The sequence below is a fragment of the Lutra lutra genome, chromosome 17 (assembly GCF_902655055.1).
Source record: "Lutra lutra chromosome 17, mLutLut1.2, whole genome shotgun sequence".
Lineage (NCBI taxonomy): Eukaryota > Metazoa > Chordata > Mammalia > Carnivora > Mustelidae > Lutra > Lutra lutra.
In genome coordinates this window covers 46,824,083-46,849,735 of record NC_062294.1, presented here as the reverse complement: position 1 = coordinate 46,849,735, position 25,653 = coordinate 46,824,083, and the positions used below count along the sequence as shown (strand labels likewise).

Below are 25,653 nucleotides of genomic sequence, written 5' to 3'. Positions count from 1 at the left end.
AAGATCTGCCTACAAGTGCATTAGCCTCGCGTGACCACTTACGCATTTGGGAATCTCTGATGTGTTAAAAAGTTGAATGTGCACGACGCATGGTGTCTTCCATTTACAATTTTTGGAACAGAAACATATTGTATAAAAAGAAACTGGAAGGAACATTTACAGGATCCCTGAGGCTTATCTGTACTTATGCCAAAAACTTAAAATGACTCTAAAAGGATCTTCCCAAACAGCATCGAGGGTGGGGCTAAGTAACTTCTGGCTGGGAAGTCAAAGATATTTCAACATTTCTGTAGGACATGGGAAACTCCCTTAAATAAAAACTTATTATTATCATTATTTTAAGTTCCAGACTTCTTTGAGAATCTGATTAACGTTATGGACTTGGTCCCCTGGAAAATGCTCTGCTTAGGATGAAGAAGGGGGTAAATCGGAGTTCTTCCGCTTGTACCTCCTGACTGGGCCTGTGTGGCAGAGAGATTTCCTCCCCATGGCCAGCTCCATCACTGCCACAGACACCACCCCACCACCACCACCCCCCACCTTGTGGGAATGGAGCGGAAGCTCCTTGTTCGCGGCTACTAAAAGGTTCTTTTTTTTTTTTTTTTTTTTTAAGATTTTATTATTTCACTGGACGGAGAGAGAGCACAAGCAGGAGGAGTGGCAGAGGGAGAAGTAGGCTCCCTCCTGAGCAGGCTCCATCCCAGGACCCCGGGTTCATGACCCAAACTGAAGGCAGCAGCTTAACTGACTGAGCCACCCAGGCGCCCCTAAGAGCGCCTTTATGGTTGGTCCATGCAACTTGTCCAATCACCACTGGGAGCCCAGTCTCCGAAAAGGGTAGAAATATACTCTAGGGCCAGGTTTCTGTTTGGAGGCAACAGAAGGCGATTTTTGAGGAGATGCCCTCTCCGCCTGTCAGGAAAGGATTCTTGATCATTCTTTCTGAATCAAGAGGCCTTTGGGCAACCTTCCGATGAGAAGCTACTGGCCCATCTCTGCAGAAGTGCAGATGCAGCCCATCTTTACAGTTATAAGCAGGGCGTTCACAGAATAGATTAGAGGGTATAGAACAATTTGAGGTTTTAGGGAGTTTTCTCCTAAATTACCTTTGTTTTGGAAATTGAGACACTGAGGCCCCCAAAATGATAATTAAGTGGTCTGCTGGGGCCGAAACAGGGCTATGACTTCCCATTTTCCAGCATGATATGAATTCAAAGCACAGACTCTTGTAACAGACAGCTTGGGTTCAAATCCTGCATTACCCCTAATGTGTCCTGGGACCTCGAGCACCTGACCTCCAAGATGGTATTGATGGCAACAGGATAGCCTTGGTGGGACTCAGTCAGGAACAGAATCTGGCCTGTAACAATTGCTAAGTCAATGCTATTGATACTGTTTTGCAATGAGAGAAGTGAAGTTATTTTGACAAGGACACAGGAAAGGCACGATTAGAAGCTGGGCCTATGAGTGTTGTTCACCACCAGACTAATGTGTGTGTTTTATTTATTTTATTTATTTTTTTTTAAGAGTTTTATTTTAGGTAGAGAGTGTGGGGGAGGGGCCTGGAGAGGGAGACTTTTTTCTCTTAAGATTTTTTATTTTTTATTTGACAGACAGAGATGACAAGTAGGCAGAGAGGCAGGCAGAGAGAGAGGAGGAAGCAGGCTCCCCGCGGAGCAGAGAGCCCCATGCAGGACTTGATCCCAGAACCCCGGGATCATGACCTGAGCTGAAGGCAGAGGCTTTAACCCACTGAGCCACTCAGGCGCCCCCAGACTAATGTGTTTTAAACTGCAAGGCATGACCCTTTAGTGGTTCAGAAAATCGGTTTAGCAGGGCCTCGAATAGCACTGGAAAAAAAAAAAAATCTCAGTGCATGATACATACCAGTTAAATAGTATTTGATGACACTTTCATGCAGGTATATATGTATATAGGTAAGTATACATACGTGTGTACTAGATCTTAGGTTGAAAGCATTATTCTCGACTACTGTGCCCCACAGAATTTATACACAAGCACAAGGGAGATTTCCACGAGATGTCTTTACGTGTTATAATCCATCCTGGGAGGGACAGGGATTCCAGTTCGCCCGGGGAAGACTCAGAAATAGGGCAACGGGCTATGAACTGTTCAGTACAGAAGGGAGCAAAGGTAGACCCCAGTGAGCTTGAGTCTAGGTTACAGCGGAAAGGACTAAATCCCGAAACAAATATTCCCCAAGAGCACACTCTGTGCCAAGACTTTTGCTGGGCAGTGTTAGCTACACGGTGGTGACTGAGGCAGTTCTGGTCTTTTTCCTCGTGGGACTCTCTGCACAGTGGAGACAGATCTGTCACCAGACAGTAAGACACTAAAATGATCAGGCCTGTGAGGGGGGAGGCATTGGTTGGTTATCAACCCTGTGTTGGGGGAAGCCCGTGAGTAAGGAATACAGAGAAGCAAGTTCCAAGCTGGAAATCCATTAGCTAAGGTCTTGTTCCGGCATTAGGTTTACCTCGGAGGAAACTAAGGCCCGCTTCTGAGCTGGATTGCCTGCGTTATTCTCACAGACTTAGGTGGACCTAGGATTCTTCAACTCCCAGCTAGGGCTTCCAGAAGTATGCACTGACCGATATATACCTGCTAAGCTCACTGGAACCCAAATTCAGAAGGCAGCAAGCCGTACCCAACCTCTGAAGAGTGAAGGACCTGGGAGGCAGAGGTCTCACACTGCCTAGGACACTAGCTGACCAGTGGACCAGAATCTCTTCAGAGCTCTTTTCTTACAAGGCGATCTTTAGGCCTTTTAAGGACCAAGTTACCCCATTAAATAAAGTTATACCCCTATTGCACATACATGATGAGCAGTAGGATTAATATTTTGGAGTCACAGAGTGTCTAATTGATATAAACTGCTCTATTTACATTTTTAAAAAAAAGTCCAATATCCCAGTGACGCAGCTCTGTTTCCATTTTGCAGATTTGGACACAGAGCCACAGAAAACGGTCAATCTGTTTACTATCACCAGCGAGGAAATGAAAAGCTGGGTTTGTGAGACTTCAGAGCCTGTGCTCACCACGGCGAGACACAGTGAAAACTCTCCTAACCCCCGCTCCAGGGCTCTTTAAGAGCCTCGGAACCGAGAGGAAAGGCGAGATCACAGTAAAGCGAGATCAAAAGCGTATGTAAATAAGGACCCGGGGCTGCCGGGAAGTATCGCTGCGGCGAGGCTTTAAGGAAAGCGGGCGTCAGAGTCCTGCTGCGCCTGCGCAATCCTGTCTCTTCTTTACATCCGGCGCCTGCGCGTGATACCTTTCTAGCTCACCTCGACCCAAACTTGCCTAAAGTACGCAGGCGTCCCGCTCTGAATCAGCCTCTTGCCCGGCCTTGCGCCTGCGCCCTAACGCTCTCCGAGTTCATCTCTCGCTCTTTTACGTCAGTTCCTGTTTGTGGCGGGAGAAGGCGGTATTTCCGGCCAGAGGGTGGGAGGGGGCGGTAAGCGGGGGCTGGGGGGAGGGGGCGGGGGGGCCGCGCCGCGCGAGCCGTTGGGCCTGGCTCGGAGAAGGCGTTGCCGCTGCCGCTGCAGTTGCTGCCGCCAGGAGACACAAGGAGCGGGACCAAGCGCAGCGTGGCGATGGGCGGGAGTAGGGCCCCGCCGGAGAGGCTGGGCGGCCGCCGGTGACAGGTGAGTGCGCCAGCGCGTGTCCCCGAGCGCCTCCCCCCGCGATGGTTGCGTCCGGACCCCCCGCCGTGCGGCGCTGGGCCGTACCACCAGTGCCCGCCGGGCGGGGACCGCCGTCCTCGAGCCCCCCCCTTCCGGGACAGAGTGGGGGCGTGCTGCGCGGGGCTGTCGGACTACCCCAGAGGGGCCGGGGGCGGGGGCGGCTGGCCGTCCACTGAGGCTGCACTGGGTGGGGGCACACCGAAGTGCGGGGACCGAACCACTGAGGAACTGGGGGCTGAACCCAGCGGGATGGGAAGGGTGCGCCCCGCCGGTGTGCTAGAGCTAAGCCATGGGCCTGGGGTGGGGGACACGCCTTACCAAGTGTAGGGGGCTGTACCTATTCGGGGCTGTGGGAGCTGTTCTTCCAGCGTTTTTAGGGAGGTGGGGGTTTGCTGGGGAGGGAGCTGTACCAAGTGCGTTCTGAGTAGCGCCGTGTGGGTCATACCACTGAGGTGCGGGGGGGGCATCCTGAGAGCGTGGAGGAGCACCGTATCGAGGGGGGAGGGTTGTGATGTTTATAAGCTTTGAGGGATGCGTAGGGGTGAGGGGGGCAGGCCACAGTGGGTGTTCGGGAGAGTATTTTGGGAGGGCTGTAATGAGGAGTGTTGAGGAAGGGCTTTCCCTCCCGAGTTGGTGGTGGGGCTTGGGGGTTTACTCCGAGCGGTAGAAGGGAGGATCACTATTGAACTTCTCAATGACTTTGGGGGAACTGGATGGTCGCTGGGATTGCTGTCTGTCCTACAACCTTTTCATATTATTAAACCTTTTTTAAAGATGTATGAGACACTTCTGCTGCGAATTCTTTGTTTTTGTGGGCAGGAGATGTTTTAGAAGCCTCTCTCTGAAGTATTCTGAGCTTTCAGCTCCGTATTTGGGAGGGGAGGAGGTATTGAGCTCAGATTTGAGGAGCTGTGGCCCCTACTTGTTAAGACTTAAGAGGAAGGAGTGTTTAGAGGGACACCTCTCTGTCAAGGCAGGGTGTCTGGGGACGTTTTGATCCTTGGAATTCTGAAGACCCCCTTCCTCTCATTTGGGGGCTGCCTGGGCTCAGCAGGAGGCCTGGGCTAGAGTAATCATGTTGGTCTTCCAACCTTGTCCTTTCAACCTTGTCCTCTCTTCGCCTCTCAGAGAAGCATTGGGGAGTTCAGCCCTGGCCAGACCTTGCTGGCCTACACAACAAGGGCAGTCAGTTGCTTCAAGCACCCACCCAAATAACCCTTGCTGGGCGGTGGATTTCCAGGAGCCAGGCACCAGTACAGATCATGGCAGTCTCCATTCTAGTCATGAGGCTGTTTGTGTCTTCCTGGTTAGCTGTCCAGCCTCCTGTTGTGTTTATGCTCCCCACCAGGCGATAACAGTTGGTCTCACCGTTAGGCGACAATGAGGCTGAGTGCTGTTTTCCCAGCTGTTCTCACTGCGAAGGCCCAAGGGACTTGGGTAGGGGTGCCCTGGCCCAGCCGGAACCAGGGAGCAAGGTTTCTCTGAAGGACTTAGGGTAGGCAAATCTCCCACAGATCTAGTTTCTCAGTGTGATCACTGGGTTGGTGCTTGGAGTGACTGCCCTTGCTGCCTAGGCCATTTCGTGACCTTGGCTTGCCAGGTAGCCTTTGCCCTGGGTCTGGAGTTCCCAGAAGGCTGGCTGCAGTCCCTGATTGCCCCAGCTAATGTGGGCTGGTGATGTGGTCAAAGGCTGGTCCACATCCTTGGCTCCCAAGTTGTCTGTCTTCTTAGGTTGTGGTTCCTCGAGAACAGTCCTTGAGGTCCTTGAGTCTTTTCTAGACTGTGGGGCTCTAGAATTTTTCTCCACTAAGGATTTGTTTCTCTGGTCTCCTTCTGCCAGCTTTTAGAGGGTTTGCCTGATGGGTTAACAGCAGCAATAAAAACCATAATTGTGAGATCGATGGCTGACATTTATTGAGTGTTTTTTGGGTATGACACACTATTCAGAATGGATTAACTTGCTGAATACATCCTGGAGCTGTAGTACTGTTGCACGGTCTCTGTATTAGAAGGGGAAACTGAGGCACAGAGAGGCAAGTCATTTCCAGAGCTAGTGAACAGCTGGTGGTTTTGGCCATCCACAGTATGTCAGGCGTGGGACAACCCTTTTACACACATAAGCTCTTTTAAATCTCAAAACGAACCTACAGGATAGGTATGGTTATGTCCATTTTATAGACTCCCGTGAGCTAGGTAGGAGTGTGGTGCCCACTTTACAGATGAGGAGACTGATACACCTGCTGTGAAGTGAAAGGCTTGGCCTGATGTGTCACAGCCAGACGTAATAGAACCACGATGTGAACCCCCACCCGGCCAGGTTTGGTCTCAGTGAGCCTCTTGTCAACAACTAAAACTGTGGGTTAGTTGCCCCCCCAGTGGATGTGGTAGTTTTCTCCTTTTTGCAGAATGAGACCTCAGGGGAAGAATTGGTTTGCCCTGGGTCCCTCCAACCCTCGGGGGCAGGCTGGGTTTTGAACCCAGGTCAGCTTGCCTCTAGTGTTGTGCGCTCTTTGTTCCTCAGGTCCCCAGCTAGAGTGGGTCTTGGGCACCTCAGAGGCCCTGCCCTGGACGCTGCCAGCTGCACTCTTGGGCATTTCCTTCCTCTTACCATCCGCGCCCAAGGCTGCTGTGAGCACCTCTGCCCGCAGCCAGTCTAGTAGTTCTGGCTTGCTAGGTGAAACTTGGGTCCCTCAGTGTTGAGCTAGGGGACGTCTTTTAAACCCGGTGCAGAGTATTGAAAGCCAGGAGAAAACAGCAGGGGGGCTGCGCAGGGGGTGACATACTCAGAGGAGCCCATGCTAGAGGCCCCTGCCCAAAGCACGGTGTGCTGGGCCCGCATGCAGTTTCTGGAGCTTTCATGTTCTGGGCTGTGTGACCTTGGACCTCAGTTTTTCCCCTCTTGGTGCAGTGGGCTCTGAATGGCACCCACGTCAGACCTGTGTGAAGATGAAACGAGTTTATCCACCAGAAGCTCCTGGGCCGGTGACTGGTGCTGTGCACAGGCCCAGTCAGCAATCCTGAGCCCGTCCATCTTTGCCCACGCTCTCACCCCTCGCTCCTCTCTCCTCACTCCTCTCAGGTGTCTTGGTGTCCAGCTCCCCAGGTGGCCCAGCCAGAATCCGGGAATCCTGTGTCCTGGTTTCTGAGCTCTGTAAAGAGCTCCACCAACGTGATTCAGAGCAGCGGGTCCAAATCCAACCCCAAGCACTCCTGGCTGGGCGCCCTTGAGCAGGTTCCTCAGCCTCTCTGAGCTTCCATTGTGTTGAGGGATGGTCATTCCCCCCTGATACATTGTCCTGAAGGTGAAATGGGTTAATCTGTGGAAAGCCTCCCCGGCACAGCCTCCAGTAAACGTTTCCGGCTCTCACTCTTTCAGGAGAGTGCCTGACACACGGTGAGCCCTCAGGACAGCTTAGCGATTATAAGTCGTGTTATTTTGGAGGCTCTGCCCAGGCTGCAGAGCCTTGGCAGCTACCTCCAGGAGGAGGGCCTGGCTGAAATTAGCATCCCCATTTTCCAGATGAGGAAACTGAGGTTTTGGAGGCTTGGGGCAGAGGTGGGACATATAATCAAATAAAGGGTAGCAAGTGCAGCACCCAGGCCTCATCCTCCCACACAGTTGCTGCCCAGAGCTCTTCTGAGGTCACAATTCTAGCTCTTTTTCAGATGTCAGGCTCTGCTAACCCCCCGTGCTCTATGTGCTTTTACTGAATCTCCACCACAGCCCCCGGGAGTGGCAGGAAGGGCCTTGACCCAGGTGAGAACAGCCCTTTGAAGGCTTCGAGGCAGAAGGGTGGGCGCAAGCTGGGTAAGGAGCAAAAGTGCTGGTGGGAGTCAGGGGCCCAGCTGTGCAGAGCCACCTGGGCCAGGGTTGGGGGCGGGGGGGTGCAGGGGGAGAAGTGCGCCCTTGGTCCCGAAGGCATCGCAGAGCCAGAGGGTTTCCCTGATCCACCAGCCTTCACTGAGCACCTGCTGTGTGCCTTTCATCGCTTCGGGTGCTGGGGATGGGGCAGTACCCTGGACGGAGGTGCTCCTTCCGTGGCACTGAGGGAGACAGTCAACTTGGCGAATAAATGAGGGACAGGTTCAAGGGAGGTGCCAGTCGGTCAGTTACAATCAGGTGTGACTGGGAGCTTCTGTCATCGGGCTGTCAGGAAGGCCTCTCTGCTGATCCCCAATTGGTGGACCAGGTGAGCAAGGAGAAGAACCGGCCTTGGGGGGGGGGCGCGGTGGGGGAACCACAGGGCCAGAGTTGAAAACTTGGTGAGGTACAGGGACCTGCAGCATGGAGGCCTGTGTGGTGGGGCAGGGTGAGTGAGGGGAGGCTGGAGCGGAGGGCAGGCGAGGTCAGAGCCTTGCAGACTTTTCTGAGGGATAGCTCGGTCAGATTTCAAGCTTCAGAAGGTGACTTTCACCAGAAAAGGTTCTCAGGCCTCTGCTTGGGGTGGGGGTGGGTGGGTAGATTTTCGAGTGGGTCAGGGAGTTTCACATGCCTCCTTACTTCCCCTTGAGTAGAATCACTGCCTTAGAAACGGTGGCAAAGGCGGTGGTAAAGGCGTGATGGTCGCCTCCCTCCTCTGTGGTTTTCACACCGCATTCCCCAGGGCTCAGGGCTGTTCCGTTTAGGGACAGATGGGGGGAGGCTCAGTGAGGTGATTTGTGCCCACCCCTCCCCAACCCAGACAGCTGGGCTAATATCAAATAACAGTGCAGAACAACGGTAATACCTGATAAAAGCTGTACTTGGCTGTCTTGACCTTCCATGCAGCTGTGTGCCTGAGGACCTGCCACATTCCTGGTTGCTGCTCTAGAACTTGGAAGACCAGGTGTTGTGGGCCTAACTTTTCTAGTGGAGACAGGTGCCCAGCAAGCAAATCTAGAAGAGGATATCAGTTTGTGACCAATGTTAGAAAGGCAAAAGAGGAAAGAGTGTGTGGGGATATTATTACTAGGTGGGTGATCAAGGAGGTCTCCTAGAAGAGGTGACACATAGATAGGGATCGTGAGTGATGCAAAGGAGCTGTGGGGACTTGAGTGAAGACCCCTTAGATTGAGGCAGACGCGGCTCTGATTCCCAGCTCGCAGAGGCCTGGAGAGCCTCAGTAACCAGGGCTGGGTCCCCAACCCACAGTGCTGGGGTTGGGGCTCTGAATTTGGGCAGCATGGCTCCAGGTCTTCTGAGACCAGGTCATCATGGGTGAGGGAGCCTCATACTGAAGGCTTAGTGCACTAAGCAGAAGCTGGGCTGTTGATTTTCCCAGGCTTGCTCTGGGCTGTCTTCCTGGAAGGAGTGGAGAGACCCTCAAGAGCAACCTCTGGAGTCTCCGGAAAAATCCTTTGGGATGGGGGGATGGAAAGGAGTGTTTTTCGAAGTTGCTCTCCCGGCCTCTGGAGGACCCAGAGACACCCCTCCCTGGGCTTCTCTTCACTGCCCAAGAGCTCTCAGTAGAAGGCTTTCCACCACCAGGCCTCCAGGCTGCACGGTGGGGTGGTTCCGTGGCAGGCTCTTCTGGACAGCCAGCCAAGCAGCAAGAGGCCCAGCTAGGGGAGACAGCCCTGGGAGCAGGACCAGGAGGGGAGGGAAGGGAGGGAGCAGGGGTGGGAGGGGTGGGGGGTGGGGGGATGGAGCTCGGGCCTGGCCCCCTTGGGGGTAGGATCCACCGCCAGCTCAGCACCCACAGTGGGGCCTGGCTGTACTGGGTGCGTGAAGCAGGGCATGGTAAGCGGGAATTGGCTAAAGGGAGACTACATGTGGAGGTCTGTGCAGGAAGTTCCTTGAGCCCTGCTGTTCTGCCCAGGAAGCTTGTCCGCAGATGTTGTTTCTAAGGGTGAGGCCAGAAATCCAAGCCTGCCTTGGTTTGCCACCTTGTGGGCCCTTTGCGAATGGAAGAGGGGGGCAGCTGCCACTCCCTTGCCCTGCTCCCTCATCCCTCCCGGCCTGATTTCAAGGCCTTCATCATCGGTGGGTCATTCCATAGTGGTCGGGGCTGCTCCCAGCTTCTCCTTGGTTGCTGTGGAACGCTGGGGGCCTTATTTCATGTCCTTGAGGCCCGTTTTGCTGGGCTGACACGGGAACAACACTGCCAAGTGGGGCAGTCAGGAGGATTCAGGGATCGCGTGTGTTAGAAAATGCCTGACATGGGGCCTCCTGGGAAGGTGCTCGGTGGATCTGGGCTGCTGCTGCTGCTGGGGATGGGTGAACCTGGGTCAGGTTGGGCATCTGTGAGCGGACAAGGGCTCTGGATGCAGCCAGCCTGGGCTTCTTGGTTGGTGGAGCTGCTCTGTGTTTGGAGCCTTGGGGAGGAGGTGGCAAGCTGATCAGCCCAGGTTCCTGCTGGGGAGGGGCTCCCGACAGGAATGAATCATACCTGTCACCAAGCCCCCGAGCAGCCAGACACGGGTCTGAGCAGCCTGTGAGGTAGGGTAAGGAGCACCGCCATTGATGGTTAGGAAACTGAGGCACAGAAAGCTACATAGAACGCCGTCGTTACTGAGAGCTAGCGGGGCGGTGTTTCTGTGCCAGGCCTGCCCCGGGGCTTCACGTGCCCGCTCTCACCGGTCCTCGCCATGACCTGGGAGCTCGGCTCAACTCTTCTTCCCATTTCTTAGGTGAGCGAGCAAAGGCCTGGGCAGGTTACTGGATTTGCCCAAAATCACGGTGTTGGTGACAGGAAATCTGAAGCCCACTCTGTCTGGGGTTCAGTCTGCCTTTTTGAGACTGGCTCTTCTGCCTCTGATCAGTGCCATGGCCGCTGTTTCTGAGGTCATTACTGCCGTTGCTGTTTTAAGAGATTTTATTTTAAGTAATCTCTACACCCAACGTGAGGCATGAACCTACAACCCCGAGATCAAGAGTCGCACACACCGCCTACTGGGCTACTGAGCTGGCCAGGTGCCCTTCACTACTGTTGTCCTAATGATCTTTTTTGCTTTCTCTTCTTCTAAACAGAGCGGGCACGAAGTAGGCCTCAGTTGTTCTGGAAATGATTGGATTAAGCTCCATTCGTAAGGCAGATGTGCTAACCACTACACGATGGAACCTGGATTAAGCTCCATTCGATCCTTGCTTGGGAGATGGGGTGCAGCGGCCTCCCCAGTGCCTGTGGAGCCGTGGCCTTGGCCGGCCCCTTCTTTCCCTAGAGGCCAGGGGGCAGGGGTGAGAGTTGGGAGGTAACTCTCCTATCCCCTGCCTTGGGGTCTGATTCCCGAATGGCCACTGGAGCCCGCACTTGGCTATTTTTGGTCATTTGTGTATTCTGTTCTTTTACCAGATGATTTATTGAGGACCTACTGTGTGCTGTGGATGGTTTTGGCTGTCAGGGAGTAGCACCCAGTTTACTGGAGGAGGCAGAAAAGTAGCGTTTGTCCAAGAGTGCTTGGTGCCACAGAGGAAGGGACCAGAGATCTGGCTGGCCTTGGCAGGAGGGGAACTTGGGGAAAGCTCCTGAGGTGAGGCATTCAGGCCTTAACATGAAAGCCCAAAGGAGCAGACCAGGCAGGGGTGCAGCATAGGTAAAGGCCCTAAGATGGGGTACACCTCAGTGTGGTGACCCTGAGTACATGCCACCGCAGCTGGGGGAGCGGGGTCAGCGCACGGGAGGGCGGCAGGGCCCAGGTCTGGCTGGCAAGTCTGTGCTTCTCAAACTGGTGTCCCAAGACCTGGAGTGGGGTGAGGGAGTGGGGAGTGTGAGCATGTGTTTTTGGGTAGTGTCTGTGACTTGTCTACTGTTTTTAGCTGTGTGTTTTCGTTTAGATATTTTCAACGAGTGAATATGGGCATGTCATGAATCATCTGGATGATTCCTTTTAACCAGCAAGTGACAGGATGAACATAGCTGCCACTTCCATAGCTCTGACTAACTCAGGCTCAGGCTGGCCCTTGACTTTGGAGTTTGCCTTTGTGTAATTGCTGCCTGTTTTCCGAAGTGCTGGCCTCATCCCCAGCTGTGCTTGAAGCATGTCTCACTGGGTCCCCATGATGACCCTGGATTGCCAAAGACAAAAAACAAAAACCCAAAACCCCCCAAAAAACCAAAACATCTTTTGAAATACTCTAAAAACGTGCTCAGGTTGTCCTGAAGATTGCGTTTTATAGAGGAGGAGGACACTGAGGTTCAGGAAAGCGACCCGTGAATCCTGGAAGGTAGCGGCCAGGACTGGACTCTGGGTGTGGGTTTGGGCTCTGAGCCCTGTTTCGGCTCCCTGGGCCGAATGGGTCAGGGTTTGGGAGTGATGGTGTCACACGGGAGCTCCTCCGTGGCCGGCTGGGAGGATCCAGCCCCTTGAGCCTGGGAGCATGCCCCAGCGCTCGCCTCCCCCAAGCCCTTCTGCCTTCGGCCTCCTGGGGCTTCATCCCAGAGCTTCTGTGGAGCTGCACTTGCAGTTTGCTAGCCACTAGCCCTGCAGGGCTGTTTGAGTTTTAGTGAATTACACTGAAATACAAGTAAAAATTTAGCCTTTTACTTGCACTAGCCCCTGGAGCCACATTTCTGTTATTACAGAAAGTTCTGTTGGCTAGCGCAGCCATCTCCTGCACTCATGACAGTGTGATCTTGGGCCTGTGATTTTGCCTCCTTGGGTCAGGATGGTGATAGTGATAGCATCCACCTCCCAGGATTTGCTGTGAGGGTCCCCATGAGTCCGGACCTGGCTCATCGGGAGCCCTCAGCAAACCTTAGCCGTGGGCAGGAGCCTCCCTGCTTGCTCCTAGATGCCCCAGGGGTAAGATGGGGACTCACGCCGCCAGGTCCTGCCTCCAAACTTCTGGCCAAGGAGGCAGCCAGATGGTGATGTGGAGCAATGTCTGTGAGGGAGGAAGGCCTCAGTCAGACCGGGGCGGGAGGGGGTGGCCCTCCTTGTGCATGTGAGCACGTGTGTGTTTATGCCCGCAGGGGCAGCCTGGGTCTGCAGGGCATCGGGTGGTAGGGGAGGGCTGGCCCGGGTGCAAGAGGGGACTCAGTCTCTTGGGAGTGAGGGCAGAAGGTGGTGGAAGAGTCTCAGGATCCGCTTTCCTCTGCCGCATCCCAGCTGCCCAGCATTGGGTACTCATGGCATCCTTCCTGTTCTCAGTTTCCCAATTGATAAAAGGTGGGTCCTCATTGTCCCCCAGTGGGTCAGGAGGTGAGAGAGTCAGGCCAGCGTGTAGAGCTTCTTCAGGCGGCAGCAGCAGAAAGTGGCTGTGATACAGCCTCTGCCTCACTGGGGCCAGGAACCCCGCGTCCCACTGTGCCCCAAGCCAGAGCCCTCCACGTCTGTCCCTGAGAAGTAGCCATAGCCCTTACGGTGGCCTCTCAGGCTTCCCCGGTAGTCTCACGTGCTCCGTTCCCCTCCACCCTCCCGACTGGGCCTCACGTAGGCCCCACCTGGCCTTGGCGCCCCTCTTGGGCCTGGGGCACTCTCCCCTCTCCCCTGGCCCCAGTGGCTGCCTCATCTCTCAGTGAGAATTTCTGCTCACCGTTCACCATCTCAATGAGTCCTCCTCTGAACACCCTGGATAAAACCAGAAACCCTCGCCCCTTCGCACATACCTAGTCCTCCGTGTGCTGTTTTTCTCCATAATGTTTGTCAGCTTCTGTTACAGCATGTAATTTGCCTCTTCGTTTAGCTTTACCTCGAGGCCTGTCCACCCTCTCCCCTCCCCTCATAAACTCCCCTAGGGCAGGGAGTTCTGTTTTGGTCCCTGCTGCCTCCCTGGTGACTAGAGCAGTGCTGACACAGCATGGGTGCCATAGCGGTGGAAGGAATGAATGCAGGATTTTTTGTTTTGCCTTTACTTGACCCAACTCTGATCTCAAAAGCTATAATTGGGGGTGCTATCCCTGCCTAGGTTCATGAAAGCTCTGGGCATGGCCATGTGGTGGGGACACAGCGGGGACCAGGACACTCCCATCCCTGCCTTGTGGAGCTCCCCGTCCAGTGGGGAAGGTACCATTACCCAGATAATTGTACAAGTGACTGAGCACATTAGAGGTAAGTGCTGTGAGAGGGCAGAAAGCTGAGCTCTGAGGATCTGTGACTCTTTGTGGGGCAAGTAGCAGTCAAGGCAGGCTTCTCTGAGGAAGTGAGGATTTAGCAGGTGAAGATGGGTGAGCAGTGTGCCGGCTTGGGGGACTAATATGTGCAAAGGTCCTGGGGTATGTGTGTGAGAGAGAGCACACACACAAAGACTGTTTGAGGGACCAGAGAAGAGCATGTGGGGATGGTGCTACTGATCAATGAGGCAGGAGGGTAGGCAGGGGTCATTTCTGGTGGCCCTTGTCTCCGTGAAGGCCTGGGATGTGATCCCCGAGCAGGGGAGGTACAGGGTCAGAGCTGTGTTTGGAGGGTCTCTGCCCAGATGCAGCCTGGTGACCCGGTGTGTTTGGAGCCCGTGGCCAGGCCGGCTCAGATATCTGACGTGATTTCTGTGGGGTGCTCTAAGGCCCTGGGTGACGGGCTGAGGGGGCAGGTGTGGGGCGGGGGTGGCAAGGAAGAGAAGGAAATCTGCTCTGTGCTTATTCTCGTCCCAGTATCTTTTGCAGGCCGCCTACGTCTTCGGCCTGCTCCCAGTCCTACCTGCTCCAAGTAGACAGATGGGGCAGCTGAGGGGACTGTGCGCCGTTGAAGAGAAAAAAAGTATCTTTAACGCTGCCTTCCCGCTGAGGAGGTGGAATAGGTAAAAATTCACATGTTACAGAAACGTGCAACGTGGGAGGCGAGGGTCCCCCTGCCGCTCCCCAGCAGTGGCAGTAACACCTGACGGTCCCGAGCAGCTGCGCCGCGGGCAGAGTTCAGGGGGTAGGGTGTGGAGTGGCTACTTCAGTCCTCACCACCCCGAGTGCCCGAGTGCCCGAGTGCCCGCTGCTTCTGTCTCCGGTGTGTGGGCGGTGAACGAAGGGGGAAAAGGGGATGCAACGTGCCCAGGAGGTGGCAGAGCCCCGAGGGGAAAGCACATCTGGTTCCTGAGGCAGCCTTGACCCCTGCACCTGTGATTCTGCCTTTTAGGGCACAATTCCCTCCACGCAGGTGACGTTTACACACCCACCTCCTCGTGGCCCCCAGCCTGACACCCTTCCCTGCCAGAGCTGTCGTCGCATGGCTGCTTTCCTGAAGAGGTTGCTGCGGCTCACGTTTACCCTGGGGCCGTGAGCGGCGCTGCCGGCTCCAGAGCCTGGTGGGTGAGAAAGCACCAGAATGGAGGCCCTGTGCTGCGTGCCCATTTGTGTGGCGGGAAGGCAGCTGGGGACCATGTCCCGTGCAGCCGTGAGCGCACGGAACGACCTGCCTGCGGACGCTGCCCCTGTCTGAGCCACGCCGCCCTGCCACACGGGACCCGAGCCCGCGCTGGAGGCACTGCCGGCCTCCCCACTGCACAGAGGGGGACACTTGGAGCTCACAAAGTTGGGGAGCAAGGACCCGGCTTCTGGTGTGCCAGACTCGTGCCATGGGGCCGCCAGCCCCGCCAGCTCCGTGCTTCCTGGTCTGAGGACTGGCACTGGTTGTCACACTTAGTGACTTAGTTTCTTCACTAAAAAGAGATTGTAAAAGTGCCGGGGAGAGGGTGCCTGGCCTGCGGTGAATGAGACACCGGCACATGGGAGTTTGCTCCTTCTTTTTAGTGCTGTCACATTCATGTCAGAGCCCTGGGGTGGGCGTTTCGGCTGCTTCCAGTCTTTCACGATTTCAGCAAGTGCACCCTTGGCACAGTGGTTCATGGCCAGGGGGGTGGCTCTGCCCGCAGGGGACATTTGGTAGCGTGTGAGGACTTTTTTTTTTTTTTTTCTCTTAGAGCAGGGGGAGGGGCGGGAGGGAGGGAAAGGGAGAAGCCACCTCTGCCCTGAGCGCAAAGCCCCAGGTGCCCCAAGCCGGCTTGATCCCATGACCCTGAGATCATGACCTGAGCCGAGATTAAGAGTCAGATGCTGAATCCACCGAGCCCCCCAGGTGCCCCTATGAGGACTTTTTTTTTAAAGATTTTATTTATTTATTTGACAGAGATCACAAGTAGGCAGAGAGGCAGGCAGAGAGAGAGAGAAGGGGAAGCAGGCTCCCCGCTGAGCAGAGAGGCCGATGCAGGGCTCGATCCCAGGACCCTGAGATCATGACCTGAGCCGAAGGCAGAGGCTTAACCCACTGAGCCACCCAGGCGCCCCTATGAGGACTTTTTTGATAGTCACAGCTCAGGGGAGGGTGTGTGGGTAGAGACCAGAGATGCTGATGAACGGCCCCCTCTGCGCACAGCACCTTCTGCACCGCGAGTTACCCGGTTCCAGATAACCCTCCTGCTGAGGTGGAGAAACCCCACCTCAGAACTTCTTGCACCACCGCGATCATTTTCTTGCAGGAGAGATTCCAGCGGGGTTTGCCACTTTCCCAGTATTGCTAAAGTGCGCCCACAGAGTGAGGGACCAGTTCACAGAGCCGCGGATGGCCAGCAAGGCAGTGGCTTCCCTCTGCTCACGCCGCCCACCCTGTGAGAGTCTTTCCTCCTGGATTCCCGCAAGCAGGTGCTGCCTGTTGAACGACAGGTTCCTGTGGTCTTTGCGTTCATCTCCTGAGCAAGTCCTCCTCAGGGAGCTGTAGCGAAAGTACAGATTAGAGGGCAGGTGGTGGAAGCCCCTGCGGGTTGTAGCCCCGGGAAGAGCCGCACCCTGCTGTCTCCAGCTCCAAGAACCTCGGCCTCCCCTCCTGCCTCCCTTATGCCATCTGTGCCATCTGGCGTAGAAAACCAGGTGGGGGTGGGGGGCAGAGGGAAAAAGGACTTGACAAGTGGCAAGGAAAGGAATCTAACTTATTAGTCTGTTCTGGGCACAGGGCTTCACTCTGTGCACATTCATTCAACAAATAACTTTTTTTTTTTTTTAATTTTATTTATTTATTTGACAGAGAGATCACAAGTAGGCAGAGAGACAGGCAGAGAGAGAGGAGGAAGCAGGCTCCCCGCTGAGCAGAGAGCCCGATGCGGGGCTCGATCCCAGGACCCTGGGATCATGACCTGAGCCGAAGGCAGAGGCTTAACCCACTGAGCCACCCAGGCGCCCCAACAAATAACTTTTTAAGTGCCCACTGTTTACCCAGCGCCTTGCAAGGCTCAGAGGACCCAGGAGGGTCCAAGACAGGCCAGGGGCCCTGCTCTTACCATGCTGACATCATAGTGGGGAGAGGTCGACAATAAACTGGTTAACGAGTAAGTAGTCATGTCAGCCATAAGAAATGCTTACAAAGAAAAATAAAGGATAAGGAGAGGTATGGAGAAAAATAAAGGGTGAGGGAAGGTAGGATGGGTGCTCCCTTTTTGCTGCTTAGGAAGGCTTCTCGAAGAAAGGCATGTGAGTAGAGGCTGAGGAAAGGGGGTAGGGCCCCTCAGATTCTGATCAAGGGGGCAGCAGGTGCAAGGGCCCTGAGGCAGAGATGTCCTGGTGTGTTGGAGGAGCCACAGGCCTAGGCCCTGCTGAAATGGAGTGTATTTGGAGAAGTAAAGGGGGAACCATGCAGACCTCATAGAGTCCTAGGGTTCCTGTAAGGACTCTGGCTTTTACTCGGGGTAAGATGGGGACACTGGAGGGTTTGAGCACAGGAGGGATGGGCTCCAACTGGGATGGTCCCGGGGTCCCAGACTATAGGACGGGTGAGGACAGAAGTGCTAGAGCTCAGTGAGGCTTCACAACCCTGCCTCCCCCTCCCCAAGCAGCAGGAACCACACAACCCTAATTTTACAGATGAGGAAACAGGTTTGGAAGGACCCTGCCCAGGGCTGCCACGAGGGCCTTCCCCAACTGGCGGCCCTGCCTCGCCCTGTGAGTTGCTTCTCACGGATCTGACTCTGGCTCTGTGAGTTGAAGCTTCTCAAGGAGTTACAGTTTGGAAACCATTGAGTAATAAGTAACACCCGTGAGTCAGATAGATGGGAATACAAATGTCTTTTTTTTTTTTTTTTAAAGATTTTATTTATTTATTTATTTGACCGAGATCGCAAGTAGGCAGAGAGGCAGGCAGAGAGAGAGGAAGGGAAGCAGGCTCCCCGCTGAGCAGAGAGCCTGATGTGGGGCTCGGTCCCAGGACCCTGGGATCATGACCTGAGCCAAAGGCAGAGGCTTTAACCCACTGAGCCCCCCGGTGCCCCTAAAATAAACTATTATAGAGCCTTTGAGACTTTACGGTGCAGTAGGTCAGTGACACCCGTGTACTCTGCAGCTCTTGAGGCCAATAAAAGCTTGCCAGAGTGCTCAGAGTCTCCTTGGGGACCCCTGTCCTGTCGCCTTCCCCCATCCCTGCTCAGTGACCACCGAGAGCAGTGATCTTCATCTCTGTTCAGCTGTCTTCTGTGCAGAGCTAGATGTCCCCTCCCCTACCTCTAGCCCACTCCCCACACCGTGGGGCCATGGCTCTTCTCATGGCCCTTCTCCAGCAGTATTGTTCTGTGGAGGCAAGCTCTGCAGTCACACAGGGTGGGGTGTCACCTGCCTGTGGCTGCACAGCCTGGAAGCCAGAAAACCTGGGGGTGAAAGTCAGATCCTCCAGACCTCCTCCTTCCCTATTGGTGACCCAGCCTCCTCCTCCTCCTTCTTTTTTAAGATTTTTTTATTTATTAGAGAGAAGGCAAATGAGCATGAGCAGGGAAGTGACAGGCAGAGGCAGAGGAAAAGGGAGAAGCAGGCTTCCTGCTGAGCTGAGAGCCTGATGCGGGCTCGATCCCAGGATCCTGAGACTATGACCTGAGCCAAAGGCAGACACTTAACGACTGAGCCACGCAGGCGCCCTAACCCAGCCTTCTTGAGGGGAAAATGCAGGCACACCAGCTTTGGGGAGGACGAGCCCTGGAAGCCAGGACGCCTGACTTTGGTTCCCCTCATTTTTTGGACTCTCAAACCCAGGTTCTTTCTTTACAGTTACTTTTTTTGTCATAGGATACAGAAAGATATGTTAAGCCCGTTTTGTGTGGTGCAGTATAACGAACAGCTAACGAGCCGAGCCCGGCGTAGCCACAGCAGAACACAGTCAGCTCCTGGAAGATCCCCCTCCGGTACTCCTGATACCCACTCTCCTGACGTTCATGGATTTGGTTCCTTGACATTCAGCATCGTTTTATAAGTGAGAAAGGCGTCCCAAACACGTAGTGTGGTGGTGGTGCCTGTTCCAGACATACTGTGAATGGACCCATGACTGTCGTGTTGTGTGTCTGGCTTATTTATTTCATAGTAACCTTCTTAGGCTTTGTCCCTGTTGTATGTGTTGGTAGTGAGTGGAGGAACGTTCTGCTGTATGAATTGACCTCCGTTTGTTTATCCGCTCCCCTGTGGTAGACACTTGGTCTACTTCCATTTCAGGGGTTACTGTGAGTATTGCTGCTGTGAACATTCTAGTGTAGGTCCCTTGCTAAACAGGGTTGGGTTGTGGAATTGCTGGTCCTGGAGTGTGGGTGCTTATTGAGTTTTAATTTTTACTACCAAGCAATTTTCCTTAATGGGTGAACCATTTTACACTTCCACCAGTAATCATTTGTGTCTCTGTCAACACTTGGCATTGTCAGTTTTTAAAATTTCAGCCATCCTCTTTCTCTTGCATTTCTCTTTAAATAATGAGATTGTATGTGTACCTTTGTAGTGTGGGTGTCCTGTCTTGTGAAGTGGCCTTGCCCTTTTCGCCTTGCCTCCCAGGGAGCTCACCTTGAGCCTACAGGCTGCAGCTCTGGCCCAGGCCCTTGACTGACTTGGGCCCCGACACTCAAGGAAGTGGCGAGTGGGGATGGGGCCATGTAGGCCCTCCCTGCCATGGGGTGTGCTGCCTGTGGGCCGGTGGCCGGGGCAGGCCCCTGCGTGCTGACACTGGCTTCCAGAGGCCATTCTCTGCCCTCCTGCCTGGGCGGCCTCTGCCGGCAGATCCCTGGGGAGCAGGCCATCCTCTTGGCTTCAGTGCCTGGTGTTTCATCACTCCAGGGCCACGTCAGAGACTCCTCAGTGGGAGGATGGGGTGGGGTCTGGGAAGGGCAAGGGGGGTCTTCCAGTTCCTCCCCTGCCCTTGCTCAAGCTGCTGCTGGCTCTCTAGATGCCGAAATGAGAATGTAGAAAGTGGCCCCAGGTGTCGAGCAGTGGCCAGGGCTCCTGCCTTCCTCAGCAGGGAGACCCAAGATAAATGGCTTCTTCTCTCTGCGCTTCTGCCCTCCCCTGGGCATGGTCACTGCCCTTCCGGTGGGGCGGTTGTGATTGTTCAGGAGGAACTCCACGAGGGCACCCCACTTGCTCAGGGCCACCCGGCTGGCAGCAGCTCTCAGACTCTGCGATCCTGACTGCTCTTGGCCACACCTGGCTGCCTTTGCTTCTCTCGGACCATGGCAGCTGTGTGTTTGAACGCTCACCCACGTGTTTGGCTGTTCCCCGGGGGCCAGGCCAGGCAGTAGGCCGAGCTACCAACTATCCCAAGACACGCAGAATCATGGAGGTGAAGTCATCGGGCTGGAGATGGGAGGGGAGCCCAAGATTGGACGCCAGGCCCCTGGTCCTGTCTTTCCACATCCACCCTTCCTTGGGACTTGGGTTCTCCATCTGGCTTCTTTGGAACTTCTGAATCGAGCTGGTACTGGAGAGAGCGCAGTGCCAGCCCCTGTGTCAGGGGAGGACCTCTGAACTTCCCACCACCTCTAGCCAGGCCTGAGCTTCACAAAGGCAGGGGCTGTGTCTTCCTGATGATTCATCTCCGGGACCCCTCTGGTTGTTTGGAGCTTAAGATATGCTCAGAGGAGATTGGTGGCGTGAATAGACTCTGGAAATGTTTCCATGGCTTTGTCTGGCCCTGGGCTGGGGAGACGCGGTTCATTCATTATGCACTTGGCAGATACCCAGATGCTGCGCTCATCCACTAGATGAGCACTGAGTTAGGTGTCGGGAGAATTGGCTGAGGAGGTGCACAGAGGGCATCAGGCTCTGAGGTCAGGAAGGCTTCCTGGAAGAGGCTTTGTTTCAGCTGAGACCTCAAAAGGAGGAGGGAGAACCCACAGAAGGTATAGGGGATGGAGGCCAGAGGGACGGGCCAGAGAGACAGAAGCCTGGTTAGAGAGAGGGGTGTGGGGAGGAGGAGCTGGAGACAGACGGAGTACCAGCTATAGTCGTTGTCATGGTCATAGCTTTCTGGGTGACACTGGGCTCGTGCTGGAAGGGACTTTGTTCTGTGAGCACACTGGGGAACCCCAGAAGGGTTTTTAACCTGGAGGGACAGGGCCAGATTTAGATGGAGTCTAAGGGTTGAAAGCAGAGACTCAGAGCCCAGGGAGAAGGCCAGGGCAGTTGGGAGAGGTGTCCGGAAGCGGGTGGATGGACAGTGGGGACTGCTGGCCTGAGCAGGGGCAGGAGGCAGCTGGAGTGAAGGTCAGCAGAGGCCAGGTCCTGAAAGGCCTTGAATCCCAAGCAAGGGAGCTCGTCTCTTTCCCGAGGCCAACGGGAAGCCACGGAAGGGTTTTGAGTGGGGGAAGGACAAAGTCAGATTTGAGGGGTCTGGCTGGTGAATGGGGACAGATCAAAAGGAGGGATAAGGGAGCGGGAAGTCTAGGGAGAGGGTGAGGGAGGCCCTCAAGGGAGAGGACAACACTGGACCTGGACGGGAGCCAGTGAGCCAGACCACTGGGAGGGCGGGAGGTGGGGCAGGAGGCGGGGCGAGAGGCGGGGCAGGTGCCGGGACTGGTCACATTGGAGGTGGAAGCGCAGGCTGCTGGGATCTTCAGGCTCTGCGTCCTGGGTGTTCTGTCCGCGGAGCGTGAGCCCCTCAGGGCTGGTCCTGCCTACTGCGCACAGGGGCCCCTCTGCTGCTCCTGGCCCTGCCTTGGCGGCTTGGAGTCCAGAACGTGATTTCTCACCCCCGCTGTTTACTTCCCTGTCACTGTCCATCTTGTCTTTCCTTTCGCTTCCTCCCACTTACCTCCCTTCCCTGCCCAGGCCTGGGCAGCCTGCCACCATCACATGCCAGGCAGTAGTGCGTCCGGCCGCCAGCTCCCCTGGGGCATGAGCGAAAGCTGATGCCCACGGTGTCCCTAGAGCCAGCTGCCACTTCTCTGGGGGCCGCTGTAGCTCCTGACCTGCTGTCCGCAAATAACCCCAGCCTGGGAAAGGCAAAAGGCGCCTTGGGCTCCATGGCCCCTTTCCAGGCTTGTGGCTCCAGGTAGGGGCCCAGCGGGCGGCTGCCTCCCGCCCTTCTCCCTTCCACCCTGGGAACCTGAGACGAAGCAGCGGCCTCGGCGTCTGTCAGTCTGTTGGCTGCTGGTCCCTGAGGACAGAAGTGGAGGTCCTGGGGAAAGGACCAGGGCCTTGGTTGAGCCCCCGGGACTGGCTCCTAAGCCCCAGACAAGTGCATACACAGTAGGTTGCTGTCTTGTTCGAGATCCTGACTGTCGGAGACTTCTCTTCCCACAGTCATCTGGTGGGGCAAAGAGGGGACTGAGGCTGAGGGAGTGATGTAGGGTGGCTTGGCACAGGGAGTGGGGGATACTTGGTTTGCTAAGGGTGCTAGGCTGAAAGGAGGGGAGGGGGCAGAGAAAGAGTGTGCGTGTGTGCGTGTGTGTGTGTGTGTGTGTGTGTGTGTGTGTCTGGGTGGGGGGTGGCAGGCAGATGCTGGTGACTTTGAGCGCTCCCTCAGGTGCCCAGAGCTGTCTGATTCATCCCAGGTTACCTCAATGTGGGGGCCCGGGAGTGACACGGGGTGGGGCCGCTGCTCCCTCCTTCCCACCCAGTGCGCAGTGAAGGCAGGCGGGTGGCAGGACTGCCTCGGTTCAGGGAAGCTGGAGGAGGCCAGGGAGCTCTGTTCCCTCCAGAGTAAGGCTCTGAGGGCAGGGTCATGCTCCCCTTGCCCCCAATCCCCAGTTGGAGTCCCTGAGGACGAGGCCACATCTTTCCCCTAGGTCTGGGCCAAGTGGGCAGGGCTCCCTATCCTCCTTGACTCCACTCCGTGCGGCGCCGGCCAAGCAGCCAGAGGGGCCAGAGCCTAGTTGGCCTGAGGGCAGGGGCTGCGGCTGAGTCCCCCTGGCGTTCACAAGCTCCTCTCTTGTCTTGCAGACTGTGTTCTGTCCACCGTGCCTCCTGCATGTTCTGCTGCCCTGAGCTGTCCCAAGCTAGGTGACAGCGTGTCACGCTGCCACCATGAACGAGGTGTCTGTCATCAAAGAAGGCTGGCTCCACAAGCGTGGTAAGGGGCTGCTTTTGTCCACTGGATTGCATCTCTCCCCTCTTGCCTGGGTTTTCCTCCTGGCAGCTGGTGCCCAGGGAGGCAGAGGGACAGGGTCCTTATGGCCTAAGGAGCCAGGCTGCTGAGACTGACCTGCCTGCCCAGGCCAGTTGCTCCTCACAAGCCCGTTTCGTGGAATCCTTCAGCAGCAGCCTGGGGAGCTGCAAATCTGCCTGGGGCTCAGTCCCCCGGCCTTGCTGGGCACCGTGTATAAGCCCCCAGGGCCAAGTCTCAAATCTGCCTCTGCATCCGTGTTCTGAGTCATAGCCCCATTTTATAGATGAAGAAACCGAGGCTCAGGGAGGGGAAGTCTCTTGACCTATGTAACACAGTGAGGCAGTACTCAACATTCATTCATTGTGCACCTACTGAGTTTGTGTGGTTTGCCAGGCCATCCTGGGCTCCCAGGCTCCTGGGACGTGTGCCCTCATGGAGTTTACATTCTAGTGGGGGCTAAGGACACCAAACAGAGAAGCAGGCATACGATGTCAGGTGATGAGGAGTGTTCTTATGAGCAGTAGGGACTCTGAGGGCGAGCCTTTCTGAGGAGGGGGCAGTGGTGGAGGCCCGGGGTGGGAGGGGGGAGGGTGGAGGGAGGCGAAGGAGTGAGCCACACACGTAGCTGGGCAAGGCTGTCCTAGGGAACAGGATAGTAGGGACAAAGGCAAGAGTGTACCTGGTTGAGTTGGCCGGGCTGGCTGGAGTGGGGAGAGCAAGGCCTAGCCAGATGTGGCATCCGACCATGCTGGGCCCTGAAGGCCATGGGAAGGACCTTGGCTTTAATTAACCCTGCAGGCGATCTGAGCCCAGGACGCTGGGAGCTGGGCCTGGCCTCATCTGCTTTTACGGCTGGGCAGCTGAAGCCCGGAGAAATGAAGTCATCAACAGTGAGGAGCCTAACGGCCTGCAGCGTTAGAGCCCAGGCCTCCTGTCCCCAGAAGCGTGGAGCTCCTGGCTTGAGGGGGCAGCCGTCCAGGCGCTGTGGAGTGAAGGGGGCAGCCGTCCAGGCACTATGGAGTGAAGGAGGCAGACTGTCCGGCTTCCGTGGACCTTCTCCTAGGGAGGGAGGGGGCCAAACCTGGTGGTCACTGCTTTCTGTGCGCCCCCATTTAGTCAGCAGACTCGTACTGAGCAGCTGCTGTGCTCCAGGCACTGGCAACTCGGCAGTGGACCCTGCAGGCGAAAGTTGCCCTTCTCACGTTGATGTCTTACATACACGGGCATGGAGAACAGTGGAGCAGCGGGAGAAGGGATGTGGGAGGAAGCAGGGGGAGCTGTCATAAACAAGGTGGTCCGGGATAGCCTCACTGAGAAAGGGTATTTGATAATGACCTGTGGAAGTGCAGGGAGTGAGCCCCACGGCTACCTGGGGTAGGAGAGGGCAGCCGTGAGGCCAGAGGGGGAGTGGGCCAGACGTGTTTGAAAAGGTAAGGAGGCCAATGGGGCCAGTCCGGTGAGAACCAGTAGTGCTCTCTCCTTCTGCCCTGTCCCAGTCTGCAGACGCAGAGCAGTGAGGAGGGATGGAAGTGATCCCCAGGGCCAAGTCTTCACCATCAGACTGGGCAGGGGAGACCTGATTCCCACTGACCTTTCCAGGCAGGGATGGTATATGAGGCACCTTGATCGTACTTGCCCAGAGTGGCCATGAGTTTGGGGCTGTCGATGGACCTTTCTGAACCTTGGCAGATGTCAGAGTTCTAATCCTGGCTCTGCCACTTCCTCTTGGTGACTCTGAGCAAGCTCTGTTACCTCTCTGAGCCTTGGTTTCACATCTGTAAAATGGGTTAACAGCCCAGGCCTCTGATCTGCTCAGTTCTCTGAGGGCAGGGATTGTTATCTGGCTATTTACTGTGGTAGCCCCAGGGCCTAGGAGAGTTCTTGGCATGGAACAGGTGTTCAGTTACTGATTGCTGATAGAATGATTGGGATCGTGTGCGGGTGGTATGAGAGTGTTAGGGTGTTGCTAGGGTCTCAGCTCCTGACTGTCCCCAGGCCAGCAGCTCACTAGGCTGGGCTGCGAGGAGCTCTGGAAGCAGCCAGAGAGCTATTGCCAGGCCGGGAACTTGTGTCTGGTCTGGGGCTGCCAATGGTATTAAATGTGGGTCTCAGCCCTTCTTATGCCTTCAGTACCTCCACTCGTGCTGCCAGGGCCCAGATGAGCTACTCGGATGGCCCGGCTGGGATGTACCCACCTTGGGTTTGCCCACGCAGATGCAGGGTGCTCTGGGGCCTCCCACTGCCTGCCATTCTTCTTTTTCTTTTTTTTTTTTAAGTAAGCTCTAGGCCCAACTTGGGGCTTGAACTCCTGACCCCAAGATCCAGAGTCGAATGTTCTAAAGACAGCCAGGCAGGCATCATAGCCCCCTCCCCGCCATAGTCCACCATTCTGAGCAGAGGTGGGCAAGGGCAGATGGGCACCCGTGCCATCTCACCCCACTTCTGGTGGCTAAAAATAATGGAGCCCCAGTTTGCCATGTCCCTGTTTGGTGCCAGGCACGGGGCTCTGCTCTAGGCAAGCCCAGTTTTACTGTGTTTCCATAGCTGCCCTGGGAGGTGGTGCCATCTTATAGGCAAGGAAGCAGAGGCTCAGCAGGAAGACTGATATACCCCGAGATTCAGCAAAGACTTACCCTCTGCCTCCTGAACCGGTGTTCTCAAGGCCTGGTCCACAAGCTACCTCTCGCTGAGCAGGGTCTGCTCAAGGAACCGGCAAAGTGAGAGCATGGCTCTTGGAGTCCCTCATGCCCTGTGCTGGTCCTCT

The 25,653-nt window shown here is 55.7% G+C and overlaps 1 protein-coding gene across 5 annotated transcripts in view; it reads left to right on the top strand.

Annotated features, from left to right (window-relative positions):
- Positions 1–3,486: 3,486 nt before the first annotated feature.
- Positions 3,487–25,653, top strand: part of AKT2 (AKT serine/threonine kinase 2) — a 48,294-nt gene continuing 26,127 nt past the window's right edge. The window contains exons 1-2 of one of the 5 annotated variants that reach the window (XM_047711835.1): positions 3,487–3,668; positions 22,724–22,853. In XM_047711835.1, coding sequence (XP_047567791.1) covers positions 22,808–22,853 — 46 coding nt within the window. In that variant the 5' untranslated portion in view covers positions 3,487–3,668; positions 22,724–22,807. Of the gene's footprint in view, positions 3,669–6,685; positions 6,697–14,215; positions 14,362–21,874; positions 22,031–22,723; positions 22,854–25,653 lie in introns of those variants that run through there. The other 4 variants (XM_047711839.1, XM_047711838.1, XM_047711837.1 and 1 more) reach the window with 4 other exon arrangements.